The following is a 19,146-nucleotide window of genomic DNA, read 5'->3' as shown; positions in this document are numbered from 1 at the left end:
TGTTCTAGTTTGAAAACAATCAGAATTTCCAAATGTTATGTGAAGTCAAGCTAAGTCCATTCATTCATTCATTCATTCATCTGTTCCTGTATTCATTCACTCACTCACTTTTCTGCCACTAAACACTAGTGATCCAGGGTCTGCTGTGTGCCAAGTGCAGACCCACCGGGCTGGGGGCCCTGGCCAGGCTCTCCCCTGGGAGAAGGGAGGGAGGCCTATGAGAGGGAGCAGATCCTCAACTAGCAGCTTCGCCCAGCGGGAAGGTCACAGCAATGCTAACGGTTATGACCGAAGTCATTCACTCCTCAGCCATCTGAGCAGGAAAAAGCCACCCTCTGCTAATCAGGAACATCAGAGTAAATGGATTCTCCCATCTGTATAGCCAGATACACCAGTGGCATCCGTCTACCGAAGGCAGAACTTCTGAAGGTGAGGGTGCGCCAGAATCGTCCGGGGGTGTGTCAGAAGCCCAAATGGCCAGCTCCACCCCCAGAGGTTCTGAGTCAGTAGCACAGGTGGGGCTCAAGACCCAGCATTTCTAGCAAATTCTGGGTGGTGTAGCTCTCCTCCAATTGGAGAGGAAAGCAACAGCACTGCCAAAAGAGGTGTAGCGAGTGCGCGGCGGCCCTGTGGCCCATGAGCACACTGCTGCACGTTCAGAAGCAGTTACAAACTAGCCTGAAACATCTGAGTGTTTAAGAATTTATTTTAAACTTTTCTGACAATAATATCACCACCATCTCACAGCTGCAAAGCCCTTTAGGCTTTATGTGCATCATCTCAAATGTTTCCTCATCGGGACCTCATGTGAACTCTGTGAGGTTAGCAGGCGGATTTATCCCACCTTATAGAGGAGGTGGTAAAACGGGGGCGGACTTGGCCCTGCAGCCCTTCCTTCCCTCTCCAGGTAGCCTGGAGCTGGTGTATGAGTCCAGACCCTGCAACCTGGAGCCTAGAATCGAAAACCTAGAGTTCAGAACCTGAAGCCTGGAGCCTAGAACCAGGAAATAGGAACCCTTAGCCTAAAACCTGGGGCCTGGAAACTGAAACTCTTAGCCTGGGACCTGGAACCTGAAACCCTTAGCCTGGAACCTGGAACTGGAAGCCTGGAGCCTGGAACCTGGAACCAAAACCATTAGCCTAGTACCTGAAACATGGAACCTAGAACCTGAAGCCTGGAGTCTGGAACCTAGAACTGGGAGGCCTTATCCTAGAGCCTGAAACCTGGAACTGGGAACCCTTAACCTAGAACCTGGAGCCTGGAGCCTGGAACCTGGAACCTGGAACCTGAAACTCTCAGCCTGGAACCTGGAACCTGAAACCCTCAGCCTGGAACCTGGAGCCTGGAACCTGGAACCTGAAACCCTCAGCCTGGAACCCGGAACCTGAAACCGTCAGCCTGGAACCTGGAGCCTGGAACCCGGAAGCTGAAACCCTTAGCCTGGAACCTGGAGCCTGGAACCCAGAACCAAAACCCTCAGCCTAGAACCTGGGACTGGGAACCTGAGGCCTGGAGCCTGGAACCAGGCGTGCAGCCTAGAACCTGGAGTGAAGCTGGGGACAGAAGCCAGGCCTCGACCTCTGAGTCTGAAAGTCTTTGAGCACAGGTGGCAGACAGCGGCAACTGCACACACGCGGTCCTTGGCCAGCATGATTCCCTGAAGGCCCATCCTAAGCCTCGTGTCTGCATTGCCTCATAGACTCCTCACAGCCACCCAGTATCGCCTCCCCTTGCCAGGTGGAAACACTGAGACTCAGAGATGCTTGTCACTTGTCTGAGGAGGTCGCCTGGCCGCAGCACCCAATGCTGACCCTCTACACCACACTCTCCCTGGGTACCCCAAAGATTCTCTCATGGGTGTGCGAAGTGTCTCCAGTCATGGGAGTTAGGAGGAAAACTTCACACCAACAGAAACCCGAACTCTGCAAGGGCCCAAGAAAGGAAGCACACAGCCATCTAAGACGACGCCCAGGAAGTCCTCCCAAGTGTCAGGAGTATCCTTATCTGAAATAACTCAAAAAATTTAAAAGCAAGACACAAAACTGTACAATATATTGTGCATGTTATATGTTATTTTCACCTGGTATACTTTAACATATTTTAAAAAATCATATTTAAAAAAACAAGCTATTGGTAATACAGAGTGCAACCTGTGGATCTGCAAGGCAGTCCTCCCACCACACGTATATTCAGTATAATTTATTAAATATCATGTTCTATATAGGGAAAAATTGGAAAAGATATTTAGGAAAGAAAAATAGATTGAAATTTTAACACCAATCACAAAAACAGAAATCCAAGGAGAAAAGATTGACTAAGTCTTAAACCAAAAGGAACACAATTTTTTTTTTTTTTTTTTGAGACAGAGTCTTACTTTGTTGCCCAGGCTGGAGTGCAATGGCACAATCTCAGCTCATTGCAACCTCCACCTCCTGGGTTCAAGCGATTCTCCTGCCTCAGCCTCCTGAGGCACCTGCCAACATGCCTGGCTAATTTTTGTATTTTTAGTAGAGATGGGGTTTCACCATGTTGGCCAGGCTAGTCTTGAACTCCTAACCTCAGGTGACTCAGTTGCCTTGGCCTCCCAAAGTGCTGGGATTACAGTTGTAAGCCACTGCACCTGGCCTTTTTTTTTTTTTTTTAATAGAGATGGGTTCTTGTTATGTTGCCCAGGCTGTTCTCAAACTCCTAGGTTCAAGCGATCCTCCTGCCTCAGCCTCCCAAAGTGCTGGGAGGAATACCATTTCTTAAAAGAATATTATTGATGAAACCAAACAGAATATTAAAGCTGAATTTTCAATTAGTGAGAGGGACAGTGTATGTGTGTGTTTTCCTTTGCAAATTGTACATAAAAACAGAAGCAAGAGGTAGAAACCACAGAGGTGAATATGCTGGAACATTCACATGGTTAATGGTCCCTTCCTGTCCCATCCCAGCAGGCTGAGATGCACGCCTTTTGGCCAAGCGAAAAGAGAGCCCAGGGGTTGGAAGGGGGAGTCTTTGGATAGAGACTGCAGGTTCTCGGGGTTCTCTCGCTGGGAACAGGAGTGGAGGGGCGGGGGCCACACAGTACTTTCTGGAGATCAGTTGAGAGGTGATGAGGAGAGTATCATGCAGAGAGCTGCGGAGATCCAGGGCTGATGCAGCAGGAATTCCGAACAGGACAATGATCTGGTCATCTATTTTAAGAAGTTCAGCAATGTGCTTTTACAGGAGATATGGGGACGGTTTTAATCCTGTGGAAATGTGGCAGTCACTGACCTTTCTGTTGTCCAACATCCAGTCCCCCTTCTCATCTGGGGGGTGGTCCTGGGGGGTGAAAGACGACTGGGTCTCCAGCCCCACCCCCACAGGTGAGACTAAAGTTGAGGGTCTTCCCTGTCCCTTCTCCGGCAGCCACACCTGGATTTTGAGTAATCTGAAGATGCAGACAAGAGGTGTGCGCTGAATGTGCCGGCACCTAGATCTTGGACTTCCTGCCTCCAGAATAGGGAGAGATCAACTTCCATGCTAAAGCCCCCAGTCTGTGGTATCTTGTTATAGACGGTCCCCAGCCCCACTGTCAGCTCAAGCACACTTCCAAAGCCAGCAAAGTGTAATCACATTGGCAGCTCATGTCTCCATTCCCTGAGCCTGCAGCCGACTTCTAAAATGGCCCCATCTCAGCTTCCAGGGTATGTGGCCCCCTCTGTACTAATTTCCAGGAGGTTTAAATGGAGGAAACACCAAGAATGTAATGTGGTCAGCTAGGGCTTTTTACCCTCCTTGCAGGAGGGCAAACAGTCGTAGTCACTGTCAGACTCAGAGTTCTCTAGCTGAGGGGAGTGGTTCAGAGCTCAAGGTACAAACCCAGCAGTGTGGCAGGGGAACCCTGACACAGAGATCCTCAGTTGGGTATCTTGTTCCCCATGGGCCATTTGACAATGTCTGGAAGCATGTTTGGTGGTCACAGCTGGGAATAGCGAGGAGCTACTGGTGCCTACTGGGCAGAAGCCAGGGATGCTGTTCAAAATCCTATAATGCATAGGACAGCGCCCCCCAGGACAGAGAATTACCCAGCCCTAAATGTCAGTAGTGCCCAGATTGAGAAACCCTAACACAAGACAAAAGAAAGAAAAAACTTCAGATGTTGAAATGAAGAATTGGAAGACCATGTGGTCATCACCTCATCTCAACTCATGTGGCAATTCCTCTGGAGCTGGCTCTAGGCATTGGTTAAAAATAGGTGGGTAATTTAGTAGCTTCTAAGAGGTCAGATAAGCCCAAAGATAAACAGTGCAGAACAAGGCTGGGGTGAAGTGGCCCATTATTTCTGGGAAGCCAACCAAAGACCTGGGCACCAAGGCTAGGTTGCTTGATGGTGAAGCGGCTTGAAAAATCTGATGGTATCTTACTTTTGATTCTTGAATTCAAGACCAAGAAGTAAAAGTGACACTGACTGTCTCAATGCCAAGAATGGTAACATGCTTCAAACTTATAAGAAGTCCCCAGGGACGCTGACACTAAAGACACACATATTTACAGCGACAGCCATTCGCGCTTTTATTCTGAGTTCATTTAATCAGTCCCAAGGGCCGTCTGTGTCCCTCTTGGGCATGGGAGATCATCTTTCCTATATTTTTCTCACATGCTCCACCCAACCCCCATCTCAGCCCTGGGGCACATCCCAACCAGTCAAGAAACACGACTGCCTCCTTCTAGAGCTAACCACAGCCACCTGAAGGTAGCAAACGACCACCACCATTTAATTGCCACCTACCAGGTGCCAGGCAGCACGCCCTGCAGCCTGTGGGCTCTAGCTCTTTACCATGACTGCCCCACACGATAGCATTCCTCTTTCTCAGATAAAAAAAAGAAGACTGGGCTGCATTCACTTGCCTACGGTCACACAACTTAAAAAGGCTGACACACAGGTCTCTGAGGCCACAGCCCCACAAAGGTTCCAACCTGCAATAGATCAGTCCATCGATCAGTCCAGTCCACCTGCATTGGTCATGAGTGGTATGCAGCCCCGTGTGTAAGCAGTCAATAAATATCCCACATCGCAGAACATACCTCTATTGCAATGTATTTCCACAAGGGAATTGCTCCGGAGCTACACTGGTCAACACGGCAGCCCCAAGACTTCTGTGGCTATTTACACTTAAATGCACTGCGGTGAAGTTAATTTGACATGCAGATCCTCAACTGTACTAACCGCATTTCAAGTGCTCAGTAATTACAGAGGGCTAGTGGCTACCACAGTGCACTGCACAGACACAGAGCACAGAGTCCTATAGACAGCACAGCTTTGGGTATTTTAAAAATATGCTGGGGGTAATTTAAAGCAATATCTTAGGGCAGAGGTCCCCTACCCCTGGGGCACAGACTGGTACCAGTCCATGGCCTGTTAGGAACTGGGACGCACAGCAGGAGGTGAGCGGCAGGCGGGTGAGTGAGCGAAGCTTCATCTGTATTTACAGCCACTCCCTATCACTCGCATTCCCACTTGAGCTCCACCTCTTGTCAGATGAGCAGCAGCATTAGATTCTCTTAAGAGCGCGAAACCTATTGTGAACTGTGCATGTGAGGGATCTAGGTTGTGCGCTCCTTACGAGAATCTAATTCCTGATGATCTGTCACTGTCTCCCATCACCCCCAGATGGGACCGTGTAGTTGCAGGAAAATAAGCTCTGGGCTCCCACTGATTCTACATTATGGTGAATTGTATAATGATTTCATTATATATTACAGTTTAATAATAATAGAAACTAAGTGCACAATAGATGTAATGTGCTGGAATCATCTCGAAACCATCCCCACACCCTGGTCTGTGGAAAAGTTGTCTTCCACAAAACTGGTCCCTGGTGCCAAAAAGATTGGGGGCTGCTGTCTTAGGGAAGACAGGGTAGAGCCATGCTAGCTGTTTGGTCAGCATGGAAACCCCAATGAGTGTCAACCTGGAAAACCCCACATCTTCCCAGATGCCTAAGGAATGTCATCAAAGAAAGTGAAAAATAAAAATGAAAGAAATCAAGGACAATGAGGGCAAAATTGATAAACCTACATAATGGAGGTTAAAAATACATGAACAACTTTAGATCTCCTGATTTCTTTATGTTTAAATATGACCATGACCACTATGTGATTTTTCATTCACTCCCCAAGCCAAGAGTGGATGGAGAGCTTGTAATATAATATGCCAGTGGAGGCTCTGAACAGATCTGGCTCTCAGAGACTTGCTGATCCAAGAGTTTACCTGCTGCCAAGGCCATATCACATTCTGCCTACCTAAACTCTCCAGGTATTTTATTTGCATTATGGAAAGTATATCTCAGATCTTAGAGAACTTTCCAAGCAAATAAATGAATTATTCCTTTGCTTTTTGTCTTTTTCTTTTTCTCTTTTTGAGATGGAGTCTCGCTCTGTTGCCCAGGATGGCGTGCAGTGGTGTGATCTTGGCTCACTGCAACCTCTGCCTCCTGGGTTCAAGCAATTCTCCTGCCTCAGCCTCCCGAGTAGCTGAGACTACAGGTGCAAGCCACCACACCTGGCTAATTTTTGTATTTTTAGTAGAGATGGGGTTTCACCATATTGGTTAGGCTGGTCTCAAACATCTGACCTCAGGTGATCCACCCGCCTTGGTCTCCCAAAGTGCTGGGATTACAGGCATGAGACACCATGCCCAGCCCAATTCTTGATGCCTGAAGCTATGAAAATCTCATATTTTTTTTGTTTTACTATCTTTATTTGCTCAGCTAATTTGACATTTTATTTCGCTCTCAGTAAAAGAATACCATAATGATGGGTTCCTTTGTTTGAGCTGTGTAGACACTAGAGGTTAGCCGTTCTTCCCTGGTGTATGTCTCAGATTAATTTTCAACTTTCTTTTCCAGCCTTACTAGTCCCTTAATCAAAAACAAAACTCCACCTGCAGGCACCAAATTAGAGAAGTCTGACTGGTTAACATTAAGCAATGTTTCCTCCTAACACTGACATGGTGGTCAAGGGCACTGGCCTCAAAGTCAAGAGACTGGGTTCAAATCAGAGCTGCTTGCCCCTGCCTGAGGAACCACTGTCTGGTACCAACACTTCAGCCGCCCTGTGTGGCTTCCTGTTCACACTTTGTGACATCTCTCTTCCTGGCCTTTGCTCAAATTGTAGTCACCATGTTTAGTGCCTCCCTCTAAAATATGAAAGGGTAGCTGAGGATCACCACACATCTGAGAAAGGCTCCAAGATGACAGAGGCCAAAACACACAAAGGAGGAAAAGAAACAGACGAGGATGCAGGGAACAAAAAAATTTTCAGGAAAACCCCCAAATTAAGTGAATTTGCTTAATATCCTTAGAGTAGTAAGAAAAGGTACTGCATTAGTGAGTCAAGAAAGGATGCTATAAAGAAGAGATAAAGAACAATAAAAAAACTTAGCAATTCAATATAAAACAGGTAAACTTAGTAGAAGGAGTGGAAGGTAAAGTTGAAGAATCTTCCATGAAGTATTACCAAAAGACAAAAAAAAAAAAAAAAAAAAAAGAAAAGAAAGGAAAATGAAAAATTACTTCTTTTTCTGTTCTGTCTTACAGAAATTACTGTAAGACAGAACAGAAAAAATGATGGGGCTAGGAAAAAATTCAAGAAAATTTCCCAGAATTTTAGGATACAAGTTTCCAGATTGAATGAACCCAATGAATGCTCAATAAGTGGGGGAAGAATCCAGAATTCTGAGAATAAAGAGAAGATCCTAAAAGTTTCCAAACTTTTTCTTTTAAATTTTTTTTTTTTTTTTGAGACAGAGTTTTGCTCTGTCAACCCAGGCTGGAGTGCAGGGGTGTGATCTCAGCTCACTGCAACCTCTGTCCCCTGGGCTTAAGTGATCCTCCCACCTCAGCCTCCCAACTAGCTGGGACCATAGGCACAAGCCATCATGCTTGGCTAATTTTTGTATTTTTAGTACAGAAGGGATTTCACCATGTTGCCCAGACTGGTCTCAAACTCCTGAGCTCAAGTGATCCACTCACTGCCCTCCCAAAGTGTTGGAATTACAGGTATGAGCCACCACACCCAGTCACTTTTTCTTTTCTTTTTTGTGGAGATGGGGGTCTCACTATGTTGCCCAGGCTGGTCTTGAACTCCTGGGCTTAAGCGATGCTCCTGCCTCAGATTCCCAAATAGCTAGGACTACAGGCATGCATCACCATGCCCAGCTAAATTAAAAAAAAATATTTTTAAAGGAAGGGTCCTACTTTGTTGCCCAAGCTGGACTTGAACTCTTGGTCCTAAGCTATTCTTTCACCTTAGCCTCCTGAGTTGCTGGAATTACAGGTGTGAGCCATATGCCTGGCTCCTAATTTTACTTTTTTGATATTTATTAGTTTATTTTATTGACTAGTTAATACAGTCACATGGTTCAAATATCAAGAGCATGAAGAGTGGCACTTGACAACCTGCTTCCACCTCCATCCCCACACTCCTTTCATTGTGTTCTGCCAGTGATTTTTATTCAAATGCAGGAAAATTGCAGCCTTTCTCACACAAGGAACAGCATGCTATCTTTATTTTCTGTATATTACTTTTTCCAATTAACAATACTTACTGGAAATTATGTCAAAGAAGACACAGAGTTCATCATTTTTTGGAAAATTATTTTTAACCTAGAACTCTATACACAACCAAAGTATCAATCAAGTATGAATGTAGAATAAAGACATTTTCAGACATGTGAATACTTAGAAAAGGCATTCTTGCTCCGAAAGCTACTGAAGGATGTGTTACAGCAAAATAAGACAGCAATCCAAGAAGGCAGATAATATGGAATCCAGAAAATAGGGACCTAACAACAACAATAAAAAGGGGGTAAAAGAAATTCTCAGAATGGTGGCAGAGGGAATGGCAGGTGCAGGAAACCCTGAGGAGAACATCCAGACCAGACTGGATCTAGAGGACAGAGGTCTCTAGTGGGTAGATTTCCATGGGAGAATAAAATGGAATTGATAGATTATCTGCTTTGTTTAATCATATAGAACATAGCATTTTGATGGGTTCTATTGAAAACTTTATGGAGATATGTAGATATATAGATAGATAAGCTAGATATGTAGGCAGATGAGCAATGAAAAAGAAAATAAGTCATTAACTCTAGAAGAAGCAGAAAGTTGTATAAGGAAAGAAAGATTATAGTACACTGCTTGGCTCTGCAATTGACATTATTTACATAGCTGGCAAGATCATCATCATCACCAGCATTTACTGAGCATTTACCATGTGACAGTCATTGTTCAGAGGTCTTTTTGTGAAAGATCTCATTTACCCTCATAACTGCCCTGGGTGAAGTATACTCCTAAAACTTTCCCATCTTACCTATGGGGGAACTGAGGCACAAAGTTGATAAGTAACTTGCCCTAAGTCATGGTATAAGGGACAGAATCAGGATTTGAACCCAGGAAATCTGATTCTAGCACCCACATTCTTAAGCAGTCTGTCCTGCCAGTGAATATTCATTTAGCCCCACACTACAATGAACTATAGTGTGATGCAGAGAAGGAAAGTAGGGAGCTGGCCTGAACTGGGCCCATGCACACCAAGTCCCGTCCTTCAATGCAGGAGCCAGCTGACAGCATCTGCAATTGATAAACTAATGTGTAATACATATGTATGTTATTTATAAACAAGGAGATCATTACCAGATCATCGAGGGTCTTGTAGCTTGTTTAAGGACTTGGGTTTTACGGAGTAATACAAGACATCCTTGGAAAGTTTTTATCAGAGAAGTGGCATGATCTGACATATTTTAAAAGGACTGCCCAGCCTACTGTGTGGGGAACGGCCTGAGAATATGGGTAAAAACATATATTACTCTGATGAAATAAAAATCAATTTTTTAAAGATGAAAGGATGGAAAAAGAAGATGAGAGATACAGTAAGGCAGAGACAGATATGGGACTCTCTCTCCTGAAATGTCACCCCTGGTGGTTCAGAGGTCAGTGGGGGACAACATGTGCCAGGGATAGGAAGAAGGTGGCTTGCCTGCAGGACATAGCCTGAATGGGGTCTTGGAGGGAGCTGAGGGGCTGATCCAGGAAGCAGCCTGGGCCATGAACTGGCAGCCCCTAATTAATAGGTGGCCTCAGCCATGTCCCATGGTGTCTCTGAGTCTGTTTTCTCTCTGTCAAACAGAGAGACTCGGAACTCTTTTCACAGGATTTAAACAAACTATGGGAGTAAAGCTTCCAGAGTACCTGGCAGACCTCGGGTCTTAGAAGCAACCTCCGTTCGCCCCTCTCTCCTTTCCCGTCTCACACTCACTGGGGACGGGCAGGGCTCACAGGGGACAGGCAGGGCTAGAAGCCAGGTCCTGGATTTCCCTCATCCACACCGCCTCTCATGTTCTCCACACACACATCCCAACCCTGAGTACCAGGCCAACGAGTGGCTCAAGAGTCACCCAGAAAAGGAAGAAGGGAGACAGCTGGCCCTCTGACAAAAATAGCTGTGGGGTGGGGCCCAGGGCCATTGGGGACCAGCAGGCCTGTCCACAGCTGAGTTTTCTGTGGACTCAGAAACCCAGAAGCATCTTTTGGGAATCGCACAAACAGCCCAAGGTCACAGGCATGTTGTTCGCGCCCTCCAACAGCTCAGACTGTTGGTAAAAATCCGTCTGGAACACCAGTCTTGTCACATTCCTAAAACCTTGTAGACGATCTGCCAAGATGGGTGTTTGGCTTAGGAGAATCAGCTGCAGAACAGCCCTCAGTGACTCCACTGCGGCTGGGTTCCAACTGGAGGCAGGATGTGGTTCAGGCTGGACAGTCCTGTGTCCTGCCGGGCACTGAACGCCCCTCACCTCTCCCAACTCCTGTGGAACAAAGGGGCAGGGCCCGGCCCCAATGGCAAACCAGTGTCCAGCAGCACTCAGTTGGTGTGCAATCTGCTGGCCAGCCTCAGAAAAGCAAATTCATAGAGAAAAAAGTCATGAAATTCACTTTCAAATCAAGTGAAATAGGCCTAGGGACAAGTCTGACATCTTGGTTGCGTGCAGGTGAATTCTGGCCCCAGGGTCACCTCACCAGAGGGCAAGGGACTGCACTGGGGACCCAGATTTGCATCTTGGCAGCTGGGCTCAGTCCTGGACTCTCCACCCCAGAGGAGCCAGGTCAGGTTAGTGCTGGAGAGAGGTAGAGCGAAGTTTCCACACTGAACCCCATTTCTGGGCTGTTCTGGAAAAGAACACGTGCACCCCATCCCCAGCTTGGTTCTCCAACAGCCTTGAGGAGAAGAGAGACAGGCTCCCTCCGCACAGGTTGATATAGGAGGGCTATTTGGGAAGGACAGGGAGAAAAGATGAATGAAAGGAGGACTTAGGATGAAAAGACCCGATATTTACGAACTACCCGAAACAAGAGGCTTTATGTTGGGTTCCAGAAGCACAGCCCATGGCAGGACTGGATGTGAGCCCTGTCCCAGCAGGGGCATGAGGGGGGCAGGCCAGTCAGGGAAGGGCTGGGCAGGGAGGTGGTCTCGGCAGGAGTTGGCCTCAGCCTGGCCCGCAGAGAGCTCCAGAGCAGGAAACGTACCACAGAATTGGTTGCATCTTGAAACAAGCCTGGGGGACATTTTGTGACCTCACAAAATGGTTACTTGATGGCTGCAGGCTGCCTTGGGGGCAATGCAACCCCTTCTCCACAACTGGAGTCCTTGGGGGCAGTGTGACCCCTTCTCCACAACTGGACTCCTTGGGGGCAGTGCGACCCCTTCTCCACAACTGGACTCCCGTGTGGCTGTGAGGCCTGAACCGACAGCACCCGCAGGCCCACAAGTCAACTTGGGGCCGGTGAAGCAGCCGGGTGGGGCAGCAGTGCCCCTGCCATGGATCAGGGCCCGAGGCCGCAGGCCACAGAGGGGCCAGCTTGGAGAGGAGGCTGCAGAAATAGTTATGGGGGGAGGGCCTCCGTCCTGCTGGGTGAGGAAGGGGTACCTATGGCACCACGAGGGGATAATAAGCTCACCGCACTGTCTCAAGGCCCCACGGTGAGTTCCTAATGCAGCCTGCGCAAATGACTGTTCCTGTTGGGAAAAACATTCTTCATTTGAGAGCAATACTTTGAATTGCATGGTGAGACCAGTATCGCTTTACTCAGCTGCAGAGTGCTGAATGAGAAGTTTGGGATGCTACCAAAATGCACCAGCAGAATGTGAAACGCGGTAGGAGAGGAAAATCTATCTGCGTTGGAAACACCCCTCCCCAGAAGTGGGAGGCGCAGCTCATGCCTTTGGTGTTAATGAGCTTCTGCAAGTGCGTACTAAACCTTTTTCCTGATAACATCCCGCCTGAATTCCACTGCAACAAGAGAGTGAGAAATAATCGACTTGCGATAATACAGCATTTGCAAATAACTCCCTTTACTATACACGCTTGCCTAGAGTTTAAACCATCACATGGAAGCAGGACACCGGCTGCAGAAGCAGAAATGCACCCTCCAAAGGCTGCCCCCGCCACGAGTCCTGCTTCTACCCAGAAGAGTGCAAAGCCCTGCACAGGGCAGCCTAGCTCTTCCCCTCGCTCCAGCGAACTGGAACCCACGTCCCTGCCAGGTGACTCAGGCTTCCCAATGACCTCAGCCCAGAATTTTCCACTCACTCTCCAGAAGGCATGTTCTTGGGTGCCAGGCCCAAGTGGCAGCCCACTCCCTCCCACTTCCTTGAAGCCTCCCCAGTTTCCATTCAGGCCCCCACCTTCCCAAGTGTTTCAGGGAGGCCGGCTCTCCCCAGTCCCAGGATGAGTCTGACAGGTCACAGGGTAGACCCACCCCCCTTTGCCACAGGCACTGAGCCCCTAAGTCCATGGTCCTTGTCAAAGAGCTTGGTGCAGGAGTGGCCAGACAGACTCATGGAAGTTTACCAGGGAGATACTGCTAGCTCTCTGGAGAGAGCCACCAGAAGAGACGGTGTGTGGGCTCCACAGTGGCAGCCCGGGAAAGCCAAGGCCAGCTGGCCTCCATGAAGCAAGTCAGCCTAAGGATGAGGCCACCCACAGAGGATGGCCCAGCCCAACCAGCTGCGCAGGTGCTGTGGGAAAAAGAGGCCGGAGCCACTGGTGAGGCTGGCGGGGAATCCTGCCCTGCCTCCGGGCTTGCTGTGCTCCAGCCAATATACTTCCCCTTGTCAATGTCAGTCCAGTCAGGGTTTCTGTCCCAGCAGCCAAAGCATCTTGACTGGTACATACAGCCTTCAAGAACTCAAAATGCCACTTCCTCCAGGAAGCCACTTCTGAGACCACTGGCCAGCTGTGTTTCTCTCTCATGTCCAAACCTTCAGAACACTGTCTACGCCCTTTTTATATCAGATCCCTTCCTGTCTTCGGTTAGCATTATTGATCTACAGGTGTCAACCCCTTTCTGACCCAACTCCTGGAGGGTAGGCAGGTCCTCGTCGGGTTCCTCCCTGACTCTCCAGTCTCCCCAGGACAGGAATTTGGATACCATGGCTTGTATCTGTTGAGTCAATGAGTGAATAAGAAAGTACTGAACCCAAGACGATTTTGTTAATTTCTATAAGAACCCCGATGAATTCAAGGAATAGATATTTGCCATTTGAATAGTGATTTTCATTTTCACAGTTGAGAAATAGAAGTTAATTTGTACTAAAACATAAGATGTCACACCTGCTCCCTCCAACCCTATCAATCTGTGATACTCAGCACTAGTAACAGCTGCACCTACGGCTGGGTTTTACGGGGAGGGGCATGTAAGGAGCTCTCATATTTACCCACCGTCTAGTTACATACTTTACATTGCTACCCACTTTCTTTAATTCTGACAGCCAGGGGAGATTTCTTCTTCTCCATTTTAGAGACGAGAAAACAGAGGCCCAGAGGAGAGTGAGTAACTCACCTTCCTAGGATGGCACAGCTGGCTAAGAACTATGTCATTTCAAAGCCCAGCTCTGACTCACAAGCCTATCTCTGTAACTCCAACTGCATCTCCCTCGGTGGGAGGGAGGACCTCAGGGCTCTCAACCCAAGGAGTGTTCCCTTGCCTTCCTTTTCAATCTATTTTATAAAAACCAGCAGATAGGCTGGGCGCAGTGGCTTACGCCTGTAATCCCAGCACTTTGAGAGGCCAAGGCGGGAAGATCACTTGAGGCCAGGAGTTTGAGACCAGCCTGGCCAACATGGTGAAACCCCGTCTCTATTAAAAATACAAAAATTAGCCGGGTGTGGTGGTGCGTGCCTGTAATCCCAGCTACTGGTGAGGCTGAGGCAGGAGGATCTCTTGAGCCTGGGAGGTGGAGGTTGCAGTGAGCCGAGATCATACCACTGTACTCCAGCCTGGGCAACAGAGTGAGACTGTGTTAACAACAAACAAACAAACAAACAAACAAACAAGAAAGAAACACCAGTGGATAAAAGGCAAACTCTGGAAATTTTCATTCTTCTCATTCTTCTGCCCCATAACCACTGACATCAAGACAAGGCTTGCGATTCACTGGCCACCTCTGGCCCTTGCAGGGAACACTTGTTAGGCACTGTGGTCAAATGCATACATAAGTGACTGTCTTCACAGGAGGGAGTTATACTCAAGCTACTATATTTAGCAAATGTCTATATTTAGCCAAAGGTCCTTTAAATGCCTTGTACTTCTTTTGTTTATTAATTAATGTAACAGACATAGACAAACACCTAGTGTGTGCCTGGCTCTGTGCTGAGCTCTTGGGATACAAAAGTAAGATATTTCCTGTCTGGGTGTCACCTTCTACAGGTGGACAAATAATGATAAGGTATCCTGACTGCCATGCCAGGTGTGGGCATGCCATGGAGGGCCGTGGAGCCAGGGAGACTTAGGCCTGGTGCGATGTGAGAGGGCTGAGTCTGGAAGGTCTCCTGGAGGTCACAGTGGGCTTCCAGGAATGAATAAGGGTTTGCCTGGAAAGCCCTTTTCTGTATCATACAGAGAAAAACAGAAGTCTTTATTCACTCAGTAGTCAACAAATCCTGAGTGACTGCCACATGTCCGTAAGAGCAAAATCAGGTATTTACAAACACCTAAGGACTGGTTACAGAGTAGCTCCCCCAGAATATCTGACGGGAACAGCCAGACACCACAGTCCAAACGGCTTGGAGGTGTTTCCTGTGGGAAGAATCACATGTGGAAAAGCCAACACGGAAAAGAACCTGTGAGGCGGGTTACAAGGCAGAGACTTTCTTTGCATTCATACACCCACCTGGCACACAGTCCAAATGGTACAAAGGGAACACAGTCAAAAATTAAGCTTCCTTTGTCCCCCTGGGGCCGCAACCTATTGGCTCCCCTTTTCCCAAGCTGCTGCTCTCTGTCCCTGTACGGCTTTCTGGATGTCATGCACATTCTTTAGCCTTAAGGTAGAATCCTTGCGGAAGGAAAAAAAAAAAAGGCATTTGTACAAATACCCATTCTAGTGCGCCTTCAATTTGTCACAGGTAAAGTTCATCACCAAACATGATCTTAGTTACAATAAAAAAGGCATTTGTACAAATACCCATTCTAGTGCGCCTTCAATTTGTCACAGGTAAAGTTCATCACCAAACATGATCTTAGTTACAATAAACTCTGCCCAGGAAACTTTAATGAAGACGTTTCAGTGTGCCTGGACCCGTTTCCAGGCTCAGTCCTGAAAGAAAATTCACAGTGATCCCCAAGTTCATCTCTGAGCTGCACCTTGAGTGACATCGATGGATGGATGACAAATGGTCACCTGAGCGACTCGGCCATTTCAGCAGGGCCATGTGGCGTCCGGCGACCGTCCACTGCCTCCAGGTCGGGCCTAAGCCCCCGCCTCCTCCCATGCCGCACAACAAAGCGGGGCGCTCGCCCCCACCCGGCCAGCCCGGGCCACCTCGCGCGCTGGCGGCGCCCGGCTCCTCTCCCGAGGGCGCAGCGGCCAACGGTGGCCGGGGTGGGGGAGGGCGCGCAGCGTCGCGGGCTGGGCCCGGGGCTGGAGAACGGGTGCGGGGTCCGCAGGCCGCCGAGATCGGGGCCGGGGCGCAGCGCCTGGGGATCAGCGCCCCGGCGCGCGCCTGCCCGGCCCACCCGCCTGGAGCCGGACGCGCAGTGGCACAGACGCACAGCGGGACAGACGGACGCCGGAGAGACCCTGACAGCCGTCCGGCCCCCGCGCCCGCCCGGCGCCCCCCGGCTGCCCTCCCGGCGCGCTCACCTCCCGCGCGATCTGGTTGAGCGCGTCGTCCTCCGCCGTGAGCCGCTCCCGGTTGGGGAGCCGCTTGCGCCCCGATCCCTGGGTGCCCATGTCCCTCGACCGCGTCGCCCGCAGCTGCCGCGGGGCCCGTTGCTCCAGCCGCTCGCGCCGCCCCGGCCCGGCCCCGGCCCCGGCCCCTCCCTCCGCCGCGGCGTCATGGCGTCAGCGGGCGCTGGGCCGGGGACGCGGGGACGCGGGGGGACGGGGGCCGCGGGGACCCGGGGGAAGCCAGAGCCGGAGGTCCGCAGCGCGGGCCAGGGACTGCAGGGGCCAGGGACGGCGGGGCGGGGGACGGGGGCGGGGGGCGGAGACGCCAGGTGTCAGGGACGATGGGGGTCCGATACCACGGGGACGCTGCGGATGCCCAGGGCCGGGCACGCGGGACCTGAGGGACCGGGAGCCCCGGAGGGTGGACTTTGCGGGGACTGTTTGGCGGGCCGGTAATCGCGGAGCGACGCGCGGCAGGGCGGTGGGCACCGGTTGAGTGGGGACCTGAGCGGAGAGCTGGGGGGTAGGAAGGCTTTCAGGGGCCTGGGTTGCCTTGAGGGGTTTGCACGGAGGGGTGAGCACAGGATTTGGTTCAGCCTGGCGCTCCCCATTCCGCGGTGAGTCGGGGTGGAAGTCCCTCGCCGGGGTGAGAGCTAGGCTGTGGGGTCAGGCCGAGAGGTGCTCGGATCCGCCCGCCACCGCCGCTCCTGTGACCTTGGCCAGCCTCCTGGGCGCCGGCTTCACAGCGGCATGGTGTGGATGTGTGCGTTTCCGTCTTTACACGCGTGTTCTCCGTGCTAGCATCCATCCTTCTCCCCGCTGTCTGCCCCCTGAGATCAAGGACTTGTCACTTCTCTCGTGGGTCCCCAGCCTCTAGGATCGCGGCAGGTGCGTCGCAGCTCTCTCCTAGTTGTTGAAAAAGTAATGAACTTACCTGTGCTCTCTGAAGCTCACAGTCTACGCTCTAGAGGTGGATTTAAAAGTAAAGCAAATCGGAGGATTAGGTAGGGGTTAAAAGCCCCTGCCCAGGGCACGGCAGGAGCACCGGGTGGGAAAGTTACTGGTGTGTTTGGGGTATGGGGAGAACTTCAGTGTGGCTGGACCTGGGGAAGGATGGGAGGGAGGGTAGTGATGGTAGAGGAGAGGAGGCTGTACTGAAGTCACCTGTGATTTTTTTCCCCCAGTGATAAGGACAGTTAACATTTCAGTGTATTTCCCACCAAGTGGTGTGCAGATTGCTTTGGATTCTTAAGGCGGTGGCCTGGAAGCTGTATGAAGGTGGGAAGAGGAAGAGGGCCCTTCCACCCACAGTGGCAGGGAAAGCTGTTGGAGGTTTCATTGCAGGGAAAAGACAGCGAGTCCAGTGACATGGGACGGAGGGCAGATCCAGGTGACATTGCTCTGGGTGCCTGAGCTGACGCAGGTGGGTTGGCAGGGCTGACTGTGGCATCGTTCATGACTGAACTCCGGGAGCAGATACTGCACCTGCACATTGTAGGCACTAAGGAAATAGGCGTTGACTGAATCTTCCAGGCCATATTTACATTACTTCAGAGGCCATACTCCTTAAGTGACATAGTCCTCCTTGGGGGAAACCTTGAGCCATGGCCACTTGCGCTGCCTTGGTCTTGCTGGTGGCTGCTCACTGTTTCCCAGCCCCTGGGGCACTGTGGGGACTGTGCGTCTTTGCCGAGGCTGGTTCCCGTGAGTTCACTCATTCCTGCACCCACACCTGCTGCCTGCCAGCTGCTGAGCTGGAGGCTGGGGCATAGCTGTCCGAGAGGCAGACACGGCCGCTGCCTCTCAGGGCTGACTTGAGATGCCTGGAGCTCCTTAACTAAAGCCATATCCAAGTTCCAACGTCTCCTTTCTAAAAGAAGTCTCCCTTTGCTCCCTGTCCTTCATTGGAACTTTGAGCCACTTTTTGCTAACACCTAAATCCTCCATCCTGATGTGTTGAGGCCAGGAGGGCAGGCGCTGACCCCATCTTCCTCATCTTTAAGCCTTCACCAGGGACTGGCTGTGCCAGTTGCTTAGTGGAGTGCAGTGGTTGAACTTGTGGAACAGAGTTCAGTTCCCAACCCTCCTCCCCACTTTCCCTGTTGGATTGTTGTCCAGAGACAGGAGATTCACTGCCGTGGGGACTGGCCAGAGGTGTGTCTGAACAGCTCCCGCTGGTAGACGGTGTTCTCGGACACTGTGGTGAATTCAGCTTCCTGCCCCTCCCCCATCATCTGTCCACTTCCAGAAAAGAGCCGCCTTTCAGAAATCATCAGAAACAACATTGCTGGGTCCTCCCATGACCCCATGACATAACAACTTCCTGGCTACAGTCCTCTTCCCCTGGCGATGTGCTCTCAGAGTGGACCGGTTCTCACTTCAGAGTCAGTTTCCGCCTCTAAATGGAAATACGGGTGCCCACTGTCTTAGTTCCTTTGTGCTGCTATAACAGATCGCCTTAGACAGGGTCATTTATAAAACCACGGAAATGTATTGTTCACAGCTGTGGAGGCTGGGAAGTCCAGCATCAAGCCTCCAGCAGAATCAGTGTCTGGTTGAGGCCCATTCCTCACAGATGGTGACTTCTGTGTGTCATCTCATGGTGGAAGACGGGCTCCCTCCAGGCTTTTGTGTAAGGGCACTCATCGCGTTCATGAGGTCTCTGCTTCAGGACCTGGTCACCTGCAGGCCCCACCTTGCATTGAGGGTTAGGTTTTGACATATGAATGGGGGGGCCACCGCCATCCAGACCATGACCTCTACCTTGTCAGGGTAGGGACAGTATTCTAGGCAAGAGCCCTTCCAGGGCTTCACACACAGGCAATCGATCAATCATCCTTACAGCTCCTGTCCTCAAAGGCCCAGGTCTGGAATGAATGGTGAACAGCAGTTCCTGTCTGGGCAGAGGGGAGGTAGACAGAGATATCAGGCAGCTTGGTGGGTCTTCT

At 50.2% G+C, this 19,146-nt stretch overlaps 1 protein-coding gene across 18 annotated transcripts in view; it reads right to left on the bottom strand.

Annotated features, from left to right (window-relative positions):
• Positions 1-16,342, bottom strand: part of LRRFIP1 (LRR binding FLII interacting protein 1) — a 156,977-nt gene extending 140,635 nt beyond the window's left edge. For all 18 annotated transcript variants that reach the window (XM_055109264.1, XM_063595337.1, XM_063595338.1 and 15 more), the window contains exon 1: positions 16,172-16,342. In XM_055109264.1, coding sequence (XP_054965239.1) covers positions 16,172-16,261 — 90 coding nt within the window. In that variant the 5' untranslated portion in view covers positions 16,262-16,342. The remainder of the gene's footprint in view (positions 1-16,171) is intronic.
• Between the last annotated feature and the right edge of the window lie 2,804 nt (positions 16,343-19,146).

This window comes from Pan paniscus, chromosome 13 (assembly GCF_029289425.2).
Source record: "Pan paniscus chromosome 13, NHGRI_mPanPan1-v2.0_pri, whole genome shotgun sequence".
Lineage (NCBI taxonomy): Eukaryota > Metazoa > Chordata > Mammalia > Primates > Hominidae > Pan > Pan paniscus.
This window is presented reverse-complemented; position numbering and strand designations above follow the sequence as displayed.